Raw genomic sequence first — 14,755 nt, 5'->3', positions numbered from 1 at the left:
GATCCAGCCCTTAGAAAAACGTGCTATTTTTCTTTTTTTTCAACGCTGTAGCCGAGGTTCCTGCAGCTGTGTTTGGATTGCTCCGTGGAGCGATCGGATGCAAAGACGGTAAGAAAATAATATCCTGTGAATGTCTGTCCTGTCTTGTGTCATCCAAAATCACTCGGAACTGAGTCATGAGGTGCCCGTTGAACTGCCCCGTGCCTGCCCTGCTAATGACAGGCCGCTGGTGAAGAGCAACCAGGGATCACTTCTAGGCTCGGAGCAGCGCCCTTCGTGGCACGGGCTGTCGTGCCGCAGGTCCGAAAATGAGCGCCAGTTGCGCGTGGCTGTCTTCGTGGCACAACCAGGACCACATCGCTGAACCTGGCTTGGGCTGGGCGGGGTTTGGCTGCGTTATTTTTCCTCCTCTGAAGCATTTCACTTCTCTCTTTAAGGCGCAAACAGTCTGCCCTACGCTGTGAACCGGCGGTTAAGTTCACTAAAAATAGCCCGTCTGCTGGCCCAGAGCGCGCGTGTTGGGCCGGCGCAGGAGATCCCCGAGAGAACAGGCGCGTCGCTGGCAACCCAAGAGGCACCGATCTCGTGGCTTTTGACTGCTCCGAGAATCGGGCTCCTGAAAGACTTTTTCCTTGATCTCTTCCTTCCCTGTTGGTGTGAGTGGGCAGCGGGAGGCTTTCCCCGCCTGCCCGAAGTGCCCAGAACCGAACGGGGCCGCTCGCGCTCTCGGTCCGGGCGCGTCCCTCTTCCCAACCCAGGTGTAAAGTCACGGAAAAGGGCCGTGAAACTGACGCGTCCGCCTGGCGGAGTTCAGCGCGTCGGCTGACTGTGCTCGCCCGCCTGGGTACTCCGCGCACCCGCGCGAGGCCGGGGAGCTCTGAGCGGATGAGCCTCGCGGGTGAGGTAGTGAGTGCACCTTGCTGCCTACCTCCCACTGATTGCCCCTCAGAAGATGCCGGGCACGTATTGGTCTCGGCAATCACCGGCATGCGGGGCAGAGCGTCCCCAGCCCACCAACCTCACAGGGGAGAAGCACCGCGCGACGGAAGAGGGAGCAGCGGGACTGGGGGGAAATTGACCAAGACGGGTCCGGGAGCCCCTCAAGCAGCTGGGCTGCCCGCCCAATGCAACGAAAGTCCCAGCCTGAGGGCTGCGGGATCGAGCCTCCCGCCCGAGACCGTCGCCCTCAGGCTGCAGCTGGAGCCGCGGCCGGCGGTGAACGTGCGGTCTGTGCGTTTCCCACCGGGCAGGGAAGCGGCAGCTATTCGCCCTTCCGCTCCCGCGCCGTTTTACGCGCACTCCCGCACACGCACCTCCCCGCCGGCCCCGAAGGAACGAGCTCCCGAACCGCCGGGCCTGAGCGTGCGGAGCCGCTCCGGGCGAAGCAGCCGGCGGGCTGGCCCAGCGGGGAGCGTGGCTGCCGGGGCCCTCATTCAGCTCGGGCGCTGGGCGCTAGCGGGGGGGCGGGGAACGGTTCGGAGCGCGGCGCTGCTGTGAGCCATTGACCCGCACCGCGAACCCAGGGCGGGCCCGGGGGTGCAGGCGCCGCCTGCGCAGCGCGTGGGAGAGGCCCTGCCCGAGGACCGAAGGCGAGGGACCGCCCGGGACCCGGGAGAGGGGCGGGGCCGGGCCGGGCCGGGGCGAGACTGCCGCGCTGGTAAATCCCTGCAGACCGGACAGGCCCGGCGAGCTCCCCCGCGCCGCGCGCCTGCAGGGTGTTTGCACCGCCTGAGCGGCTCCCTGCGTCCTGCGCAGCCACACCGAGCGCCCCTCCCCCGCCCCCCGGCCACTTGGCCCACGCCGCAGATCCCGGCAGCCCGGCGCACCCCTCTGCCGGCCCCCGCCTCCGCCTGCTCGCGCTCTGCGCCGCGGACGCCTCCAGGGGGCGCTCCGGTTCCACGGCCGCTGCCGGCCGAGTGCACGAGCCGCTGGCTGCTCTGAAGCGGAGCGCCTGTGCCTGCCCCCGCCCGCCCCGATCCCCGGGGCTTCGTGCTCGGCCCCCGCCCCCGAGCCTGCCCCTGCCCCTGCCCCTGCCGCGCTCCAGGCTGCGGTGCCTAACGATGAGCCGCCCCCGCCCCGGTGCAGGGCTGGCCGGGCGGGCTGGGGGTGGGAGAGCGCAGCGCGCCCAGCGCCGCCGGCCGCCTTTGGGGGCAGGGAAAGCGCAGGGGGAACCTGCCCGGCGGCCCCCCCCCCCCCGCCAGCGGGCCGGGGACATTCACTGGGAGCTGCTCGCCGAGGGGGCGCCCCGCTGCCCCCGGGGGAGGAAAGGCGGCTGGGGACTTGCCCGGGGATGACACCTGCCCCTCCGCTCCAGCCGCAGGCCGCAGCCGGAGCCGGCTTCCCCCAGCGGTCCGGAGATGCACCCGGCGCGGCGCTGGCCGCGGCCCCGCTGGTGCGGGAGCGCTACGGTCAGGGGATAAGCGGTAACCCCCGTGGCGGAAGTATCAGGCTTAACCGAGCTCTGGTGCCCGATCCTCCCGGGCGTGCGGGCAAAGCAGAGGAAATGGGAAGCAAAGCTCCGGGCTGTGCAGGTCCCCCTGCGGCTCCTGCTCCCGCAGGGCCCGTCCCCGCCGCAGAGCCAGGGCAGCTGCTCCCAGCCAGGCTCCTCCGCTCCCCTGGCTGCTGACTCGGCGTCCCTGGGGCTAGTTAAAACCGATTGATTAAGTATTTTACGACGATCGTTCCGCTGCTGCTGGGACCCCTTCTGCGTCAAACTCTCGGAAACATCTGCGCGGAAGGCAGCGCCGTGCGCCGGGGGCGGAGGGCTTAGGAGACAGATGGTTAAGCCCGTAGTGCAGCTATTACAGGGGACACCAGAACTGGGGGTTTGTTCGGGCACCGCGCCGAAAAGGCACCTGCTTTTTGTTTCTTTTCAAATGGCCGGAGCGCTTCAGGGACTCCCATCCGCCGAGAAGCCTTTAAACTCTCTATGCTGCGAGGCCAGGTGTGGCGGGGTGTCCTCAGCCGTCGAACAGAACACGTTAGCGTCCTCGGACTCAGCTTTAGTCTTTTGATAACGCGTGGGCCAAAGGTGGCAAATAGGAGGTGAAAGATTTTGGATGACACCTGGCGGGTATCTCCACAACGCGATTTATTTTCTTCTGACTTTTCGTCTGGGAATATTTTTTTCCTTAAAAAAACTGGCTGGAAATGGTGCATCTTGCGGGAAAGAAATGAGCAACCGAAGTTTATTTCTAGGCGCAGGAAGTCGGATTGGGATTCTGCAGTCTGACCGCGCCCAGAAAAGCTCATGACCGAATAAATGCGTTAGTCTCTAAGGTGCTACGGGACGGCTTGTTATCTGTGAAGCTACCGATCAACACGGCTACACCTTCGCGAGTAGACAGAGCCCCTTCTACTTTGCCGCTGGAACAAACTGTTACTGTAGAATAAAACCGCGACGTTAAAAACAGCTCCTTTCAACTTGGCAATAGTCTCCGCTTTCTAAAACGTGTACAATCAAAATTTAGTGTCTATGCACTTCGATACACCCACAAAACGCTTGTACTGTCACGAAGGACTCATATCGATCGTTTCAACAGTGTAGTGGCTAATTTCACTGTCGCTCATACTTCCAAAATATTTAATGTTAAACCATGTTCTTATTTCCTGTCTCATGAAGATCATATACTATTTAAACTAACAGAACGGAGTTAAATTGCGTTTTATAAATAACAGTTTAGAACCAATTATGTTGATAATTCATCAAAAATAAAGGCTATATATATGTTATTGTAAACTGGCTTTTGTGCTTTACCCTTATTAATATGCAATATATTAAAGCGTCCCTTTCTGGCATTTATATGCCTACTTTGTTTCCGTTTAGGTTACTTTCAAAAGTAATACATAAAAAATAAAATACAATAAAATGGTTCCCACGAACTCTTTATCGTTTTCCCTTTTCTTTTGCGGGAATGAATTAACCTTGAACATTATTACAATACGTTTTTAAATGTAATTTCGCGGTGTGCTTTTTTGTTCCTATTACACGTTGCTGTTCGTCTTTGACCCCCTGCTTTCAGTTCTTCAGGTCGATGATCAACTCACATCTCCCGAAGACATGTTTCATCAAAATATATCTAAAATACAAATATTAAGTAAAAAATCAGCCTGTATATAAAAAAAATCGTCTGGAATATAATGACGTAAATCAACCAAAGGACTGAAAATAAAGACTACATGGTTCGTTATTTGGTTTACATTTAAAAGTACCTCCACCCTAATGCTCACAATTTTCTATCGAAGCCACCAATTTATCTCAGGTGTGTATATCGGCATATACATAACAAATACCTCTAAATCTGGATTCACTCACAGAAAATAGAAGATGCATTAGAGAACCTGATGCAGGTTTAAATGACGTCTTGGAATTTTTACAGAATGATAGAATTTCCTTCGATAAAACTGTACTCACTGGAAGCTACCTGCACTGGTCAGCTGTCCATACAAATCCCTTCGAAAGCATGGACAACTAAACCAGATGCGTTTGGAAAATGTCAGCCGTATGTAGAGAAAATAACGTTATATTAAATAAAGTATCTCTGATAGAAAATACACAAGGGCAGGCTTGCAGAGTGTCACTGCAAACACTAAGATACCTGCCCCCTGAGCAGAACAAATGTGGGGGTTTCAAGGATTGAACAGCGTGTGGTAAGAATGTAAAGTGGATTTTAGCAATCTGGACAAGCTCTCACAAATTGCTCCAAGCAACTCTATATCCGGGGATTTGGGGCAGCACAGAAGTCCCTGCAGCTGATGCAGGCAGGGACAGAAGCGTAGATGCAGAGATGTTGTTTTATGAAAGAGTAGAGTTTTCTCAAAGGAAAAAGTCACCTTAGGTAACGTGAAAAGAAATAGGAGAGCACTGCCCCTTAACAGCTCTGTTGCTATCCAAACAAAAGTAAACAGTACAGTGACAAGGGAAGAGAGGCGGAGCCGAGGGAGGGCTCGGAACTTTACAACCCTCTGTACGTTCCATGTTGGGCGGGGTCAGAATACTAAAGCAGTGAATGTTCGAATGTGTGCGGCTTGGGGTGGGACAGCGGGCGGGGACAGCGCTCCACGCCACTTACTGCTGAAATGTGATGGACCTGGGAGGGGGAGACTCAGACTTGTACCAAACTTCGCAAGAGTGGAAAGCGAGAGGCATAAGGAGAAGGCGAGGGAGAGCGGTCAGGAGAAAGGGCTCTACACAATCACCCAAGCGAGCCAGGACTTTACACGCGTCCGCAGCACGAGTCTCAGAGACCAGGAGAAGCCCCTGAGCCATTTCTACCCCTTCCCTTCCTCGTCCGCCGCCACAACATGCTGAAAGCTTCTGGGACTCAGCTTTGCTGAGCCCTCCTGGGGGGGCTTTCCTCCGGCTCGGTGTGGATCTAATGACGCTGCCAAGATCCTAGGATCGCTTCTTGAACTTTGTAGCAAGAGGCCCTGTGGGAGAAGAAGCTCACTGGGGTAGGTAAGTCACTCGCACCTCTGTTACTACCACGTAGCTGCCGGGAGAAAGTAAGCATAGACCCGGGCCCTGGGAAAGAGACACCGAGGACGGCGTCCCTAGGTATAACACGCGATTCTGTAGTTTGGAACAAAGACAATTGCACTGCAGCGTAGCTCCAGCCGCCGAGAAGGGGTCCGTGTTTACCGAGTAGTCGGAGACCGATTAGAAACGTCAATCAGCAGCAGAGCTCGCTCCTGCCTGTCCTCCAGTCTGCACAAGCTAAGCGCGGAGATATTTGTCAAACTGCTTTCTCGCAGCTACGCGCTTCCCGAGGCGAGAGCAGCAGTCCGAGGTTTACTTTCAGTTTGAATCTCTGCGGTCCCAGGCAGAGCTCGGCAGCTGGGTTTTTCTGCACTCCGCTTCCCCCGGTAGCTCATCGCAGAACCGGGTGTTCTGTCTGGCCTCTCCCGGAGAACTTTGGGTTTGTCGAGAAATTCCGGACTGGGCCTTTAATGTTAAATAAACCCTGCCCAAGGCGAGATCCGTGCATGTACCGGTTGAGTCGCGCAGTGTGGTGGGATTGCGCCAATAAATGCCAGCGGCTGTTAAATGGGGAGGGTTAGGTAGACGTGGTGGGGCTTTCTCCTCACGCTAAAAAGCGCCCGGTTATGGGAGCGAAACATCACCGCAGCCAACCTGTGAGCAGGGAACAAAAGCAATCTGGTGCGGATCATCAGACAGCCGCTTTCTCTTGTTAACAGACTGCCATCGCAGGAGAAGGAAAGTCAGCGCTGGCGAGGAGTAGGTCAAAACTAAGCAAGCCGATAAAGAGAGACCCGTATGCAGACCCCAGCCTTAATTTAATTAAGCACTTGGAATGGAAAGGGAAAGGGAAGTGCCGCAGACCAAATAACGTCCGTTTTTTCACACCTTATTGCAAGCAGAGTAAAGGGAAGGGAAGCACACGCCGCTTCACTTTCTGCTCCTGCGTGCGCGCCCGCCCGGGGGCCGTAATAAGAGTGAGTCAAGTACAAATGACAGCCTGTTCCTTGTGGTCCACTTCGCAGGATGCCCGGTTAGTTTTTAAAACGTTCTCTCCAATAGAGGGAACAGCGCTGAATAATGCCCTTTGCAGAATCCCATTGGGGTGCGATTCTTCGGCATCTTAACTGGATCACGTACAATAGCGGAAACCCTATTAAAAATTAAGGTAAAACTCACTGAACTTCTCTAGCTCCGTTTGGTAACTTTTCTGGCCGATCGTTTTGAAACGATCGGTTCAGTGAGCCGAAGTTAACCCGTGAGCAGTCGTACTGGCAGCGCAGAAAACAGGTCTTAATCTTCTGACTTAAAAAGACATTCCTGCGGTGTATTGGGACGGAAAGGAGCAGAGGTGATGCTTTACAGCCGTCCGGGTCTTAGCAAGTCTTTTAAAACTCTTACATTTGTATCGTTTAAAAAATCCCAAGTGCCTTCCGTCTTCCGGGTTTCATAGTAAATAATAAAAGCGACTACAAGAAATTCCTACGTGGCAGGGTAAGAATAAACACGACCACGCGAATGGCTGGTACTTATGTTAACATGAAATGCCCGAGCTCCAATTCCAAGCAGGCCAGTTTGCAAGTTACATTCCGAAGCGTGTTCGGGAGCAGAAGGGAGCGCGCCGCTTTCCGCCTCGGAGAGGAAGCGAGGTGCCATTCGGACCCACGCGTGGCGTGCCTCCCTGCGGGCAGTGGATCGGTTTTATTCCGGCCCCGGTGCTGTTGAGGCTCTGGGCCGAGAGGGGAGGAACGTTGCGCCCAATGAACGCGTGGAGAACATGCGCTTGATCTTGGAGAGCGGAGTATTGCACACGGTTGACAATTGCAAGTCACAATTTCCACCCCCCCAGATCCGGGGCCGCTCTACCGCGCAGCCGGCCTGCGGCTTGCAGGCGGTTCCATACACAGGGCTGGATTTCATTGCGCTGGTGCGGGATAGCCACGCCGCTTGTAGGGGTCTGGGGAAAAACGAAGCCCCCAGTGTGAATCTGATGGGAACGTAGCCGCGCCAGGAAAGGGAACGAAGCGAGCGACACAGCCTCGCGTTTGCTGCGCCGCTGCGCCTTCCTCCCCGCGGGCTGGCCCGCCGCGGGCGGGCAGAGCTGCGGCCTGAGCCGGGGCTACCAGGAGAGGTGGGCAAGTTGAGTTTGCGGTTTCGGTAGACCGGGCTGAGCGAGACCCTCTGACTGTCACACGCCCCGCATTAGCTCCCGCCCTGCGCTGCCAGCGCGCACGCCGCGGCTCAGGAGGGGCTCCTTGGCTGAGCAAGCCCCCGGCAAGGCAGGGCAGGGCCGAGGCGGGCTGCGCTGCCTTTCCCAGGGCAGCCGAGGAGCGCCCGCCCCCCGGTCATGCTCTTAGGCAACGGATCCAAAGCGAAGGAGAGCGAATAAACACCGTGGGAGCGGACGGCCGCTGCTGGCGGGACAGGCCCAGCGGGAAAGCAGCACCCAGGTCCCTCCGCGGCGCCACCCACCCGGCCCGGGGCTCTAGGGCCGAAAGGGCGAGCTGCCGGGGCAGCCCCACGCGGGACGCACCGCCCTGCGTGCGGGTGGAAGGCCTAGCAGGCAGGAGGCTGCTGTGGCCAGGTGCCTTGGGGGGTAACCTCACCCCACCCCATTTTCCCCTGTCCCTTTAAAGGGGGGTCGGGACGTAGCCAACAAAGCGGGGCTCAGAAGCCCAGGGGCAAGGTGGCCCCACACCTCTTCCGCGATAAGGACTAAACCCACCCAGCAGAGCCACCAGGCCGCCCCGCCGCCCAGAAGGACACCCCAGGAAGCCTCCAGTGCAGCGTCCGCGGACGCTTTTGTGCGGGGGGTTAGTGATGATACTAATGGAGAAGCGAGCTGCCCCTGCGGGGGTCAGCTGCGGCCGGAAGCCCGCGGTGCCAAGGCGCTTGCAGCCTCACCCAGGGCCCGGTCCGCCCTGCAGCGGCGGGCCCTGGTGGCGCAGCGCTGGGAGCCAGGGAAATGGACCTGTTCACGCGTTTGCAGCTCTCCTGGCTGTTGCCCCGGGCGCCATTCAGCGCGGGAGGTTTCAAGAGCAGAAACACATCGCGGCGAGCTGTGGCTGGGAGCAGCCGGGCCGGGAGGGGGGCGGCGGGGGATTCCTCCCCGCGAAGTGAACAGGGCCCCAGCGGCCTGCGGGCCCGAGCACCTTTGCTCTCCGCAGATGGCGTTGCTCGCCCGGAGCCCTGCCGGGGTGGCGTGGCTCCCGCCAGCTGGAAAGGATCTGAGCGCCCAGTGGAAGCGCTCCGAGCCCGCCGCGCGGGGAACGTGCTGCGTTTCTCTCCTCGGTTATCTTGACAAATGAGTTGTTGTTGAAGGAAGACAAATAAGCCCGCGAGTTAGAGTAACCGAGGCTGCGCGTCGGCCCCGGCCTCCAGCCCGGCAGCCTCCCCGGGCCCGAGGAGGGAGACAGGGCGTTTGCGCACATCCTCCGGCCAGCTCCCCAGCAGGCCTCGGAGGTGAAAGCCCCCGGGGGATCCAGCCGCCTGCGGAGCTGGGAAGAAGCGGCTTGGGGAGATGAGCTCGTTGCGGAGGGAGCGGGGCGGCGAGAACCACTTGTCTCCTTGGTGGGAGTCGAGGCTGGGGGTGTTTTTAGGGGGGCGAAGGGGCGGGTGGTGGAAGACAAACCAGTGCAACGCTGCGCGCGTGGGGGGTCGCAGCTCGCCCCGCAAGCCTGCTAGGCGTTGCCGAGTGGTGCCTTTCATCGGCGGGTGGGAGCGAATTGAGCCGGAGGCTCTGTGCCGGAAAGCTCCTCCCGCAAGTGGTGTTTCGTTTCCCGGTCTCTGGGACCTGTGCGAGCAGACACTCTCTGCACCACACCACACCACAACCCCCCCCCTCCGGCCCGGAACGCTTGCTTGACTCGGGTCAGCGGGGAGCAGGCTGCTCAGTCAACCACCTCTTTCTCTCTCCCTTTCCTACAGGGTTTTCTGCGGCGGTCGGGAGGTCAGAAGGCCCGAGGACAGGTAAAGGGCTCGGCTTACCTCGGTCTGGGAAGATGGGCAGCAAGGCTCTTCCGGCTCCGATCCCGCTCCACCCTTCACTGCAGCTCACCAACTACTCCTTCCTGCAGGCTGTGAACACCTTCCCCGCAGCCGTGGACCACCTGCAAGGGCTCTATGGACTCAGCGCGGTGCAGACCATGCATATGAACCATTGGACATTGGGCTATCCCAATGTGCACGAGATCACCAGGTCTACCATCACGGAGATGGCCGCAGCTCAGGGCCTGATGGATGCCAGATTCTCTTTCCCAGCCCTGCCTTTCGCCACCCACCTCTTTCACCCAAAGCAAGGGGCCATCGCCCACGTCATCCCAGCCTTACACAAAGACAGGCCCAGGTTTGATTTTGCCAATCTGGCTGTGGCCGCCACGCAGGAGGACCCCCCAAAGATTGCAGATCTGGCCAAGCTGAACACAGGACTTGGAAGTCCCATCTCAGGGATCAGCAAACTGTCTCCGGACAGAAAGCCCTCCAGGGGCAGGTTACCTTCCAAAACGAAAAAAGAGTTTATCTGCAAGTTCTGCGGCAGACACTTTACCAAATCCTACAACCTGCTCATTCACGAGAGAACCCACACAGACGAGCGTCCCTACACCTGCGACATCTGTCACAAGGCCTTCCGGAGACAGGACCACCTCCGAGACCACAGGTGAGGGAGGCAGCCGCAGGCCAGCCGCCTTCTCCACCCCCAGGGAAAGGCAGCCGCTCTTCCTCCCTCTAGACCTCACATCAGGAATGCTTTGAAACATTTCCAGTTGTTTACTTCAAAGGTTGCACGGGCACGGCCAGGTTCAGATCACCGCACAAAAGGATTTCACCCCAAGCTGGCAGCATGTGGGCAATCTGCTGCCAAGCAAAACTCATGGCCCCATTGATCCTGGGTGGCTGTGAATTGAAGAAAAATGCCCACTTTCCTTATACTTTCCAATGAGATTCACATTAGCTGTGGAGTTGTGGTGGTGTTGAGGCATTTTCACTGCGCCATCAAGGAAGTAGTAGCAAGCCAAATGACTTTACAGCTGTTTCTCTAGGGGTGTTTAGAAATAAATAAGTGCTTTTTGTGGGTTGGATGTCTAATTGTATTTGGAGGCGATGCTTTCAACAGAAACAAATATTCCACATTTCTGATAGTTGGGCAAGAAGCTTATTTACAATTTGATTTTAAGAGTTGCATGTACAGAGACAATTCTCAACCCCCTTTATTTCGGTTGGGAATCCCAGAAAATGAGTAGCACTTGGACCAACATGAAATAAAAGTAGCAGGTATGCCCGATTCTGCTCACAATGACATTTAATGGCAAATTCCCCATCGAGCAGAATCAGGACCAGTCTGTGAAATAGATTCTTCCATTATGCAGTTTATTCTGTCACCAGAGAGGGCAACCTAGTGTTGATAGGAATTGTTGTAAATGTTTTGAACTGATAAAGGAAGTTAATCATACCTAGAATTACAAAACAAAAAATAAAAAATTATAAATAAAGAGTCTGGATTTCCCTCTCCCCCTCCCAAAAATATTTCTAGATTAAAAAATCCCTAGAGGCTTCTTGTGACTTTTGAGTTTGTCCACAGCCATTGATTCAAACCCTTGTATTGACTTGCAGATATATCCATTCCAAAGAAAAACCTTTCAAATGTCAGGAATGTGGGAAAGGATTCTGCCAATCCAGAACTCTCGCAGTTCATAAAACTTTACATATGCAGGTAAGTTTAGCTTCAAATCATCTGTTATCATCATACCGTTCTTGTTCTTACCCTGTTTATTTTGTACAAACCCTTAAATAGTATGTAAGGCTGATACATTTCTGAATGTGGTTATTCACCTGAAAAAATGAGCCATATTTTGCAATTAGTTTTTAAAGCAGTCTGCTTAATAACAGGATATGGCCCTATGCTTTTATTTTCTTGATGAAGACACTTATCTATTTAGGGTATTTAACATGTTTATTCAGTGTATTTTAATATATAATAGTCAACTGAGGATGTAATTTACACAAATAGCTTGTGAATGTGGGTACTTATAAATGGTCTTTGTTAAATCTTATTAAATGCATTTCAATATTTTATATTTGTCAAAAATAAAGGTAAGTACTGTAGGGGAAAGGTTAATTGGCACTTGGCTGCACCCCAATGCATTGTATACGTCTGTAATGGTTTAAGTGTCTGGAGTAAAGCTCAGCTTTACTCACAGAGATGGCTCGGTGCCTTGAAATTGAAGAATTGCACTGCATTTTTTTTTGTCTGTAGATTCCAGAGGCATGGAATGGGATGAGCTGAGAATAAACCATGACAGGCAGGATATTTCCAAACAGTTAGAAGTGGCAGGATCTTGTATCTGTTGAGATTAAGAGACAGGTTTATTTAAGTAGATTCCCTAAACTCCATGTTAAGCTATTTAATAACAAAAATTAATAAATTAATAAGTTGACGTAGTTTGTAAAGGATTAATCCTTTGCTTGCTTCAAATCTGAACAGGAATCTCCACACAAATGCCCCACATGTGGAAGAACATTTAATCAAAGAAGTAATCTGAAAACTCACCTTCTTACCCATACAGACATCAAGCCCTACAACTGTGAGCAGTGCGGCAAAGTGTTCAGGAGAAACTGTGATCTGCGGCGGCACAGTCTAACTCATACCCCGCGGCAGGACTTCTAGAGCAGCCAAGGACCTGCACCTGCCTCTGCAGCTCCAAGTTGCTAATTTTGCCCAAGGACTTAATTGTAGAAAGCTACACACACACACGCACGCACACTTGGGTCGAGCCTGCATACCATACGTCAGCAAAGCTCCCTTGGGGAGTTGTGGACTGCAGGATCGGGCCCCACTCCTATCCACACAAAGCATATCTTCGTGTCTTGTAAATATTCGCAGCTCATTTTAGAGCTCTGTACAGAATGTGGTTTGTTTGGTTTGGTTTTTTTTTTTTAATTGTCCTGTTGGATGCACATTGATAACAAGTCTGGGAGTCGAAGTATCTTTTACTGTAAAGGTGTATTTCAAAAGAAATCTCCCTTTCCCCACCAAATATCTCCTGCTATGTCCTATTACTTTCCTAAATATTTTGTTCTTCTGGTGTGTCAGCTGCAATAGTAACTTATACTGAATAAATTTCCCCAGCTGGGCAGTTGTATTGTCACGTTTTGGAAAAGTGTTCTTGTTTTCGCTTTTATGACTGCTGCTTTTGTGTTATCTATTGTAAAATAAAATGGAAGTGCCCGTATTTACAACTCTATTGCTTAACAGCTTGAATGTCTACATTAAGTATTAGCTTTTGTATTTTTTTTTATCGAATGAACGACATTTTAAAAAGAAATAGCTGCAAATAAACGGTGCCTGGGAAATAATGTATACAACAATCCGTAAACCACAGTGGCTTATTAGTAACTTATTTGCAATCAGCCCTTCTCTTGTAAAAGTCATCTCTTTTCCAAAGATTGCATGAGATAGTCTCCTGCTCGTAGACTTTGAACATTGGCAATTCACTAGCGTAGACAGGGACTTTATACTGCAGAAGACGATTCTTTTCTGATAGCGCTGAAAACAAACAGCGGGACATAAATAAAACCCCATTGGATCCCGTCACCCATGGGAAGGATCATTGTAAGTCTCTGCAGCGTTGAACCCCCTCCGTGGACATCCCTATCAGTTCTAACGATCTGCTGAATGGCCGCGTTATCAGGGCTCAGCCGTGCAAAGCCGGAGAAGTTGCAGGCGCTGGCAGCAATCGCCAATAAAAGCCGTCAGACCTGTGACTCGTACCTAGTTAAGAAAGAGGATGTTTCAAAGGCCGGCAGAATCATTAACAGAGATAACCCCCTGCCCAGAGCAGCCGCTCTCCCAGCCACCCTGCAGCTGCCCTTAGCGGGGTCCCGGCCCCACTGGACGCTCCAGGCAGCCCCTCCCCGCCTCCAAAAGGCCATCTTTCGACAGACTTTCGAGACAGCGTGGGGCACGACGACCTGCCGCCCCAAGCGGCCTGGCGGGGCGGGGGGGGGGGGGTGATGGCCGCAGCGCGGAGGGACGTCACTTCTGTCACTTCAGTTTCTGCCCCGCCGAAGGGCGGGCCGGGCCAGGCCGGGCTGGCGGCGGCGGCAGGCGAGGCCGCCTTTCCTCCCCGAGCGGCGCTGGTGGTAATGCGCCCGGCCGGGCAGGGCTCCCGAGGGCGGCCGCACGCACGCACGCAGGCAGGCGGACAGCAGAGCGGGCACCGCCACGAGGGCACAGCCCTGCCCCCGACTCGCTCCTCAGCCCCTCGCACGTCACTGCCGGGCTGGCCCCCGCTCAGCCCCTCACGCCGGGACCCGCCTTATCCCACGCGGCCCTGCTCCCGGGGGCGCCCTTAAGGCCCATGCGCAGCCGCCGGGGGCTGCCCAGAGTCGCCGAGGAGGCGGGAGGGCGAGAGCAACACAGCCCGCGGCGGGGGGAGGGGCGCGACGTCCCGGCCCCGCCCCCTGCTTCCCACTAACAGCGCCTTGGGCGCCTCTTCCCGCTCGCTCGCTCGCTGAGGCGCGAGCCCGGTGAGCGAGTCACGGCCGGCGGCACCCGGCCCACTGCCTGCCCGGCGCTCGGGGCAGCCGGAAAGAAGCCCGGCCCCGGCTCCTGGGCTCCAGCTCTGGGAGGAAGGTGTTCCCCTCCCCCCGCTCTGGGGTCTCACCCCCCCGTCTCCTTCCCCTCCCCCCGCTCTGGGGTCTCACCCCCCTCTCTCCTTCCCCTCCCCCCGCTCTGGGGTCTCACCCCCCGTCTCCTTCCCCTCCCCTCGCTCTGGGGTCTCACCCCCCCGTCTCCTTCTCCTCCCCCCACTCTGGGGTCTCACCCCCCCTTCTTCTTTCCCCTCCTCCCTGCTCTATTTTGTTTCAGGAAGAAGGCCTCTTTTGAAGATGGAGTTTATTTTCAAAAGAGTCCCATGTACACCTTTCTTTCTTTCTTTCTTTCAAAAGAATCTTTTCCAAAACGAGATTATGCAAATGAAGCATGAGCTATATAAATCAGTGCCTCATTTCCATTTTCACTTTCCCTAATTTGCATTCCTCTTGCGAAAGAGGAATGCAAGTGTAGACATAGCCCTAGACAGTTTCTTCAACTTCCACTGTGTTCCCATCCCCATAAAGTATTACCTACCTATCTCCAAATCTCCTTCTGCCTTCTCGCTTTCTCAGGCTATTGCCACACTTGGTCAAAATTTCAAAATGGCCATGCTAATGGCCAAATCGGAGGATACTAATGAGATGCTGAAATGAATATTCAGCACCTCATTAGCATACTGCTGG

General features: G+C 55.1%; 1 protein-coding gene across 3 annotated transcripts; it reads left to right on the top strand.

Annotated features, from left to right (window-relative positions):
• The first annotated feature begins 5,045 nt into the window (after window positions 1-5,045).
• OSR2 (odd-skipped related transciption factor 2) lies at window positions 5,046-13,044 on the top strand. Of its 3 annotated transcripts, none has more exons than XM_074986883.1 (4): window positions 5,046-5,454; window positions 9,407-10,136; window positions 11,090-11,189; window positions 11,961-13,044. In XM_074986883.1, the coding sequence occupies exons 2-4, from the start codon at window positions 9,481-9,483 to the stop codon at window positions 12,141-12,143; spliced, it is 939 nt and encodes a 312-aa protein (XP_074842984.1). In that variant the 5' UTR covers window positions 5,046-5,454; window positions 9,407-9,480; the 3' UTR covers window positions 12,144-13,044. The 3 variants fall into 3 exon arrangements, with proteins under 3 accessions (XP_074842984.1, XP_074842985.1, XP_074842983.1); XM_074986884.1 differs by having other exon boundaries at window positions 5,046-5,458; window positions 12,043-13,043; XM_074986882.1 differs by having other exon boundaries at window positions 5,046-5,458; window positions 11,961-13,043.
• Window positions 13,045-14,755: the final 1,711 nt, after the last annotated feature.

This window comes from Carettochelys insculpta, chromosome 2, assembly GCF_033958435.1.
Source record: "Carettochelys insculpta isolate YL-2023 chromosome 2, ASM3395843v1, whole genome shotgun sequence".
Classification (NCBI taxonomy): Eukaryota; Metazoa; Chordata; order Testudines; family Carettochelyidae; genus Carettochelys; species Carettochelys insculpta.
This window is presented reverse-complemented; position numbering and strand designations above follow the sequence as displayed.

Excerpts from the sequence above, each read along its gene's own strand:
- OSR2 (XM_074986883.1), top strand. The coding sequence starts at position 9,481 with ATGGGCAGCAAGGCTCTTCCGGCTCCGATCCCGCTCCACCCTTCACTG. Across the intron at positions 10,137-11,089 it reads GACCACCTCCGAGACCACAG|ATATATCCATTCCAAAGAAA; the intron begins GTGAGGGAGGCA and ends ATTGACTTGCAG. Across the intron at positions 11,190-11,960 it reads ATAAAACTTTACATATGCAG|GAATCTCCACACAAATGCCC; the intron begins GTAAGTTTAGCT and ends AAATCTGAACAG.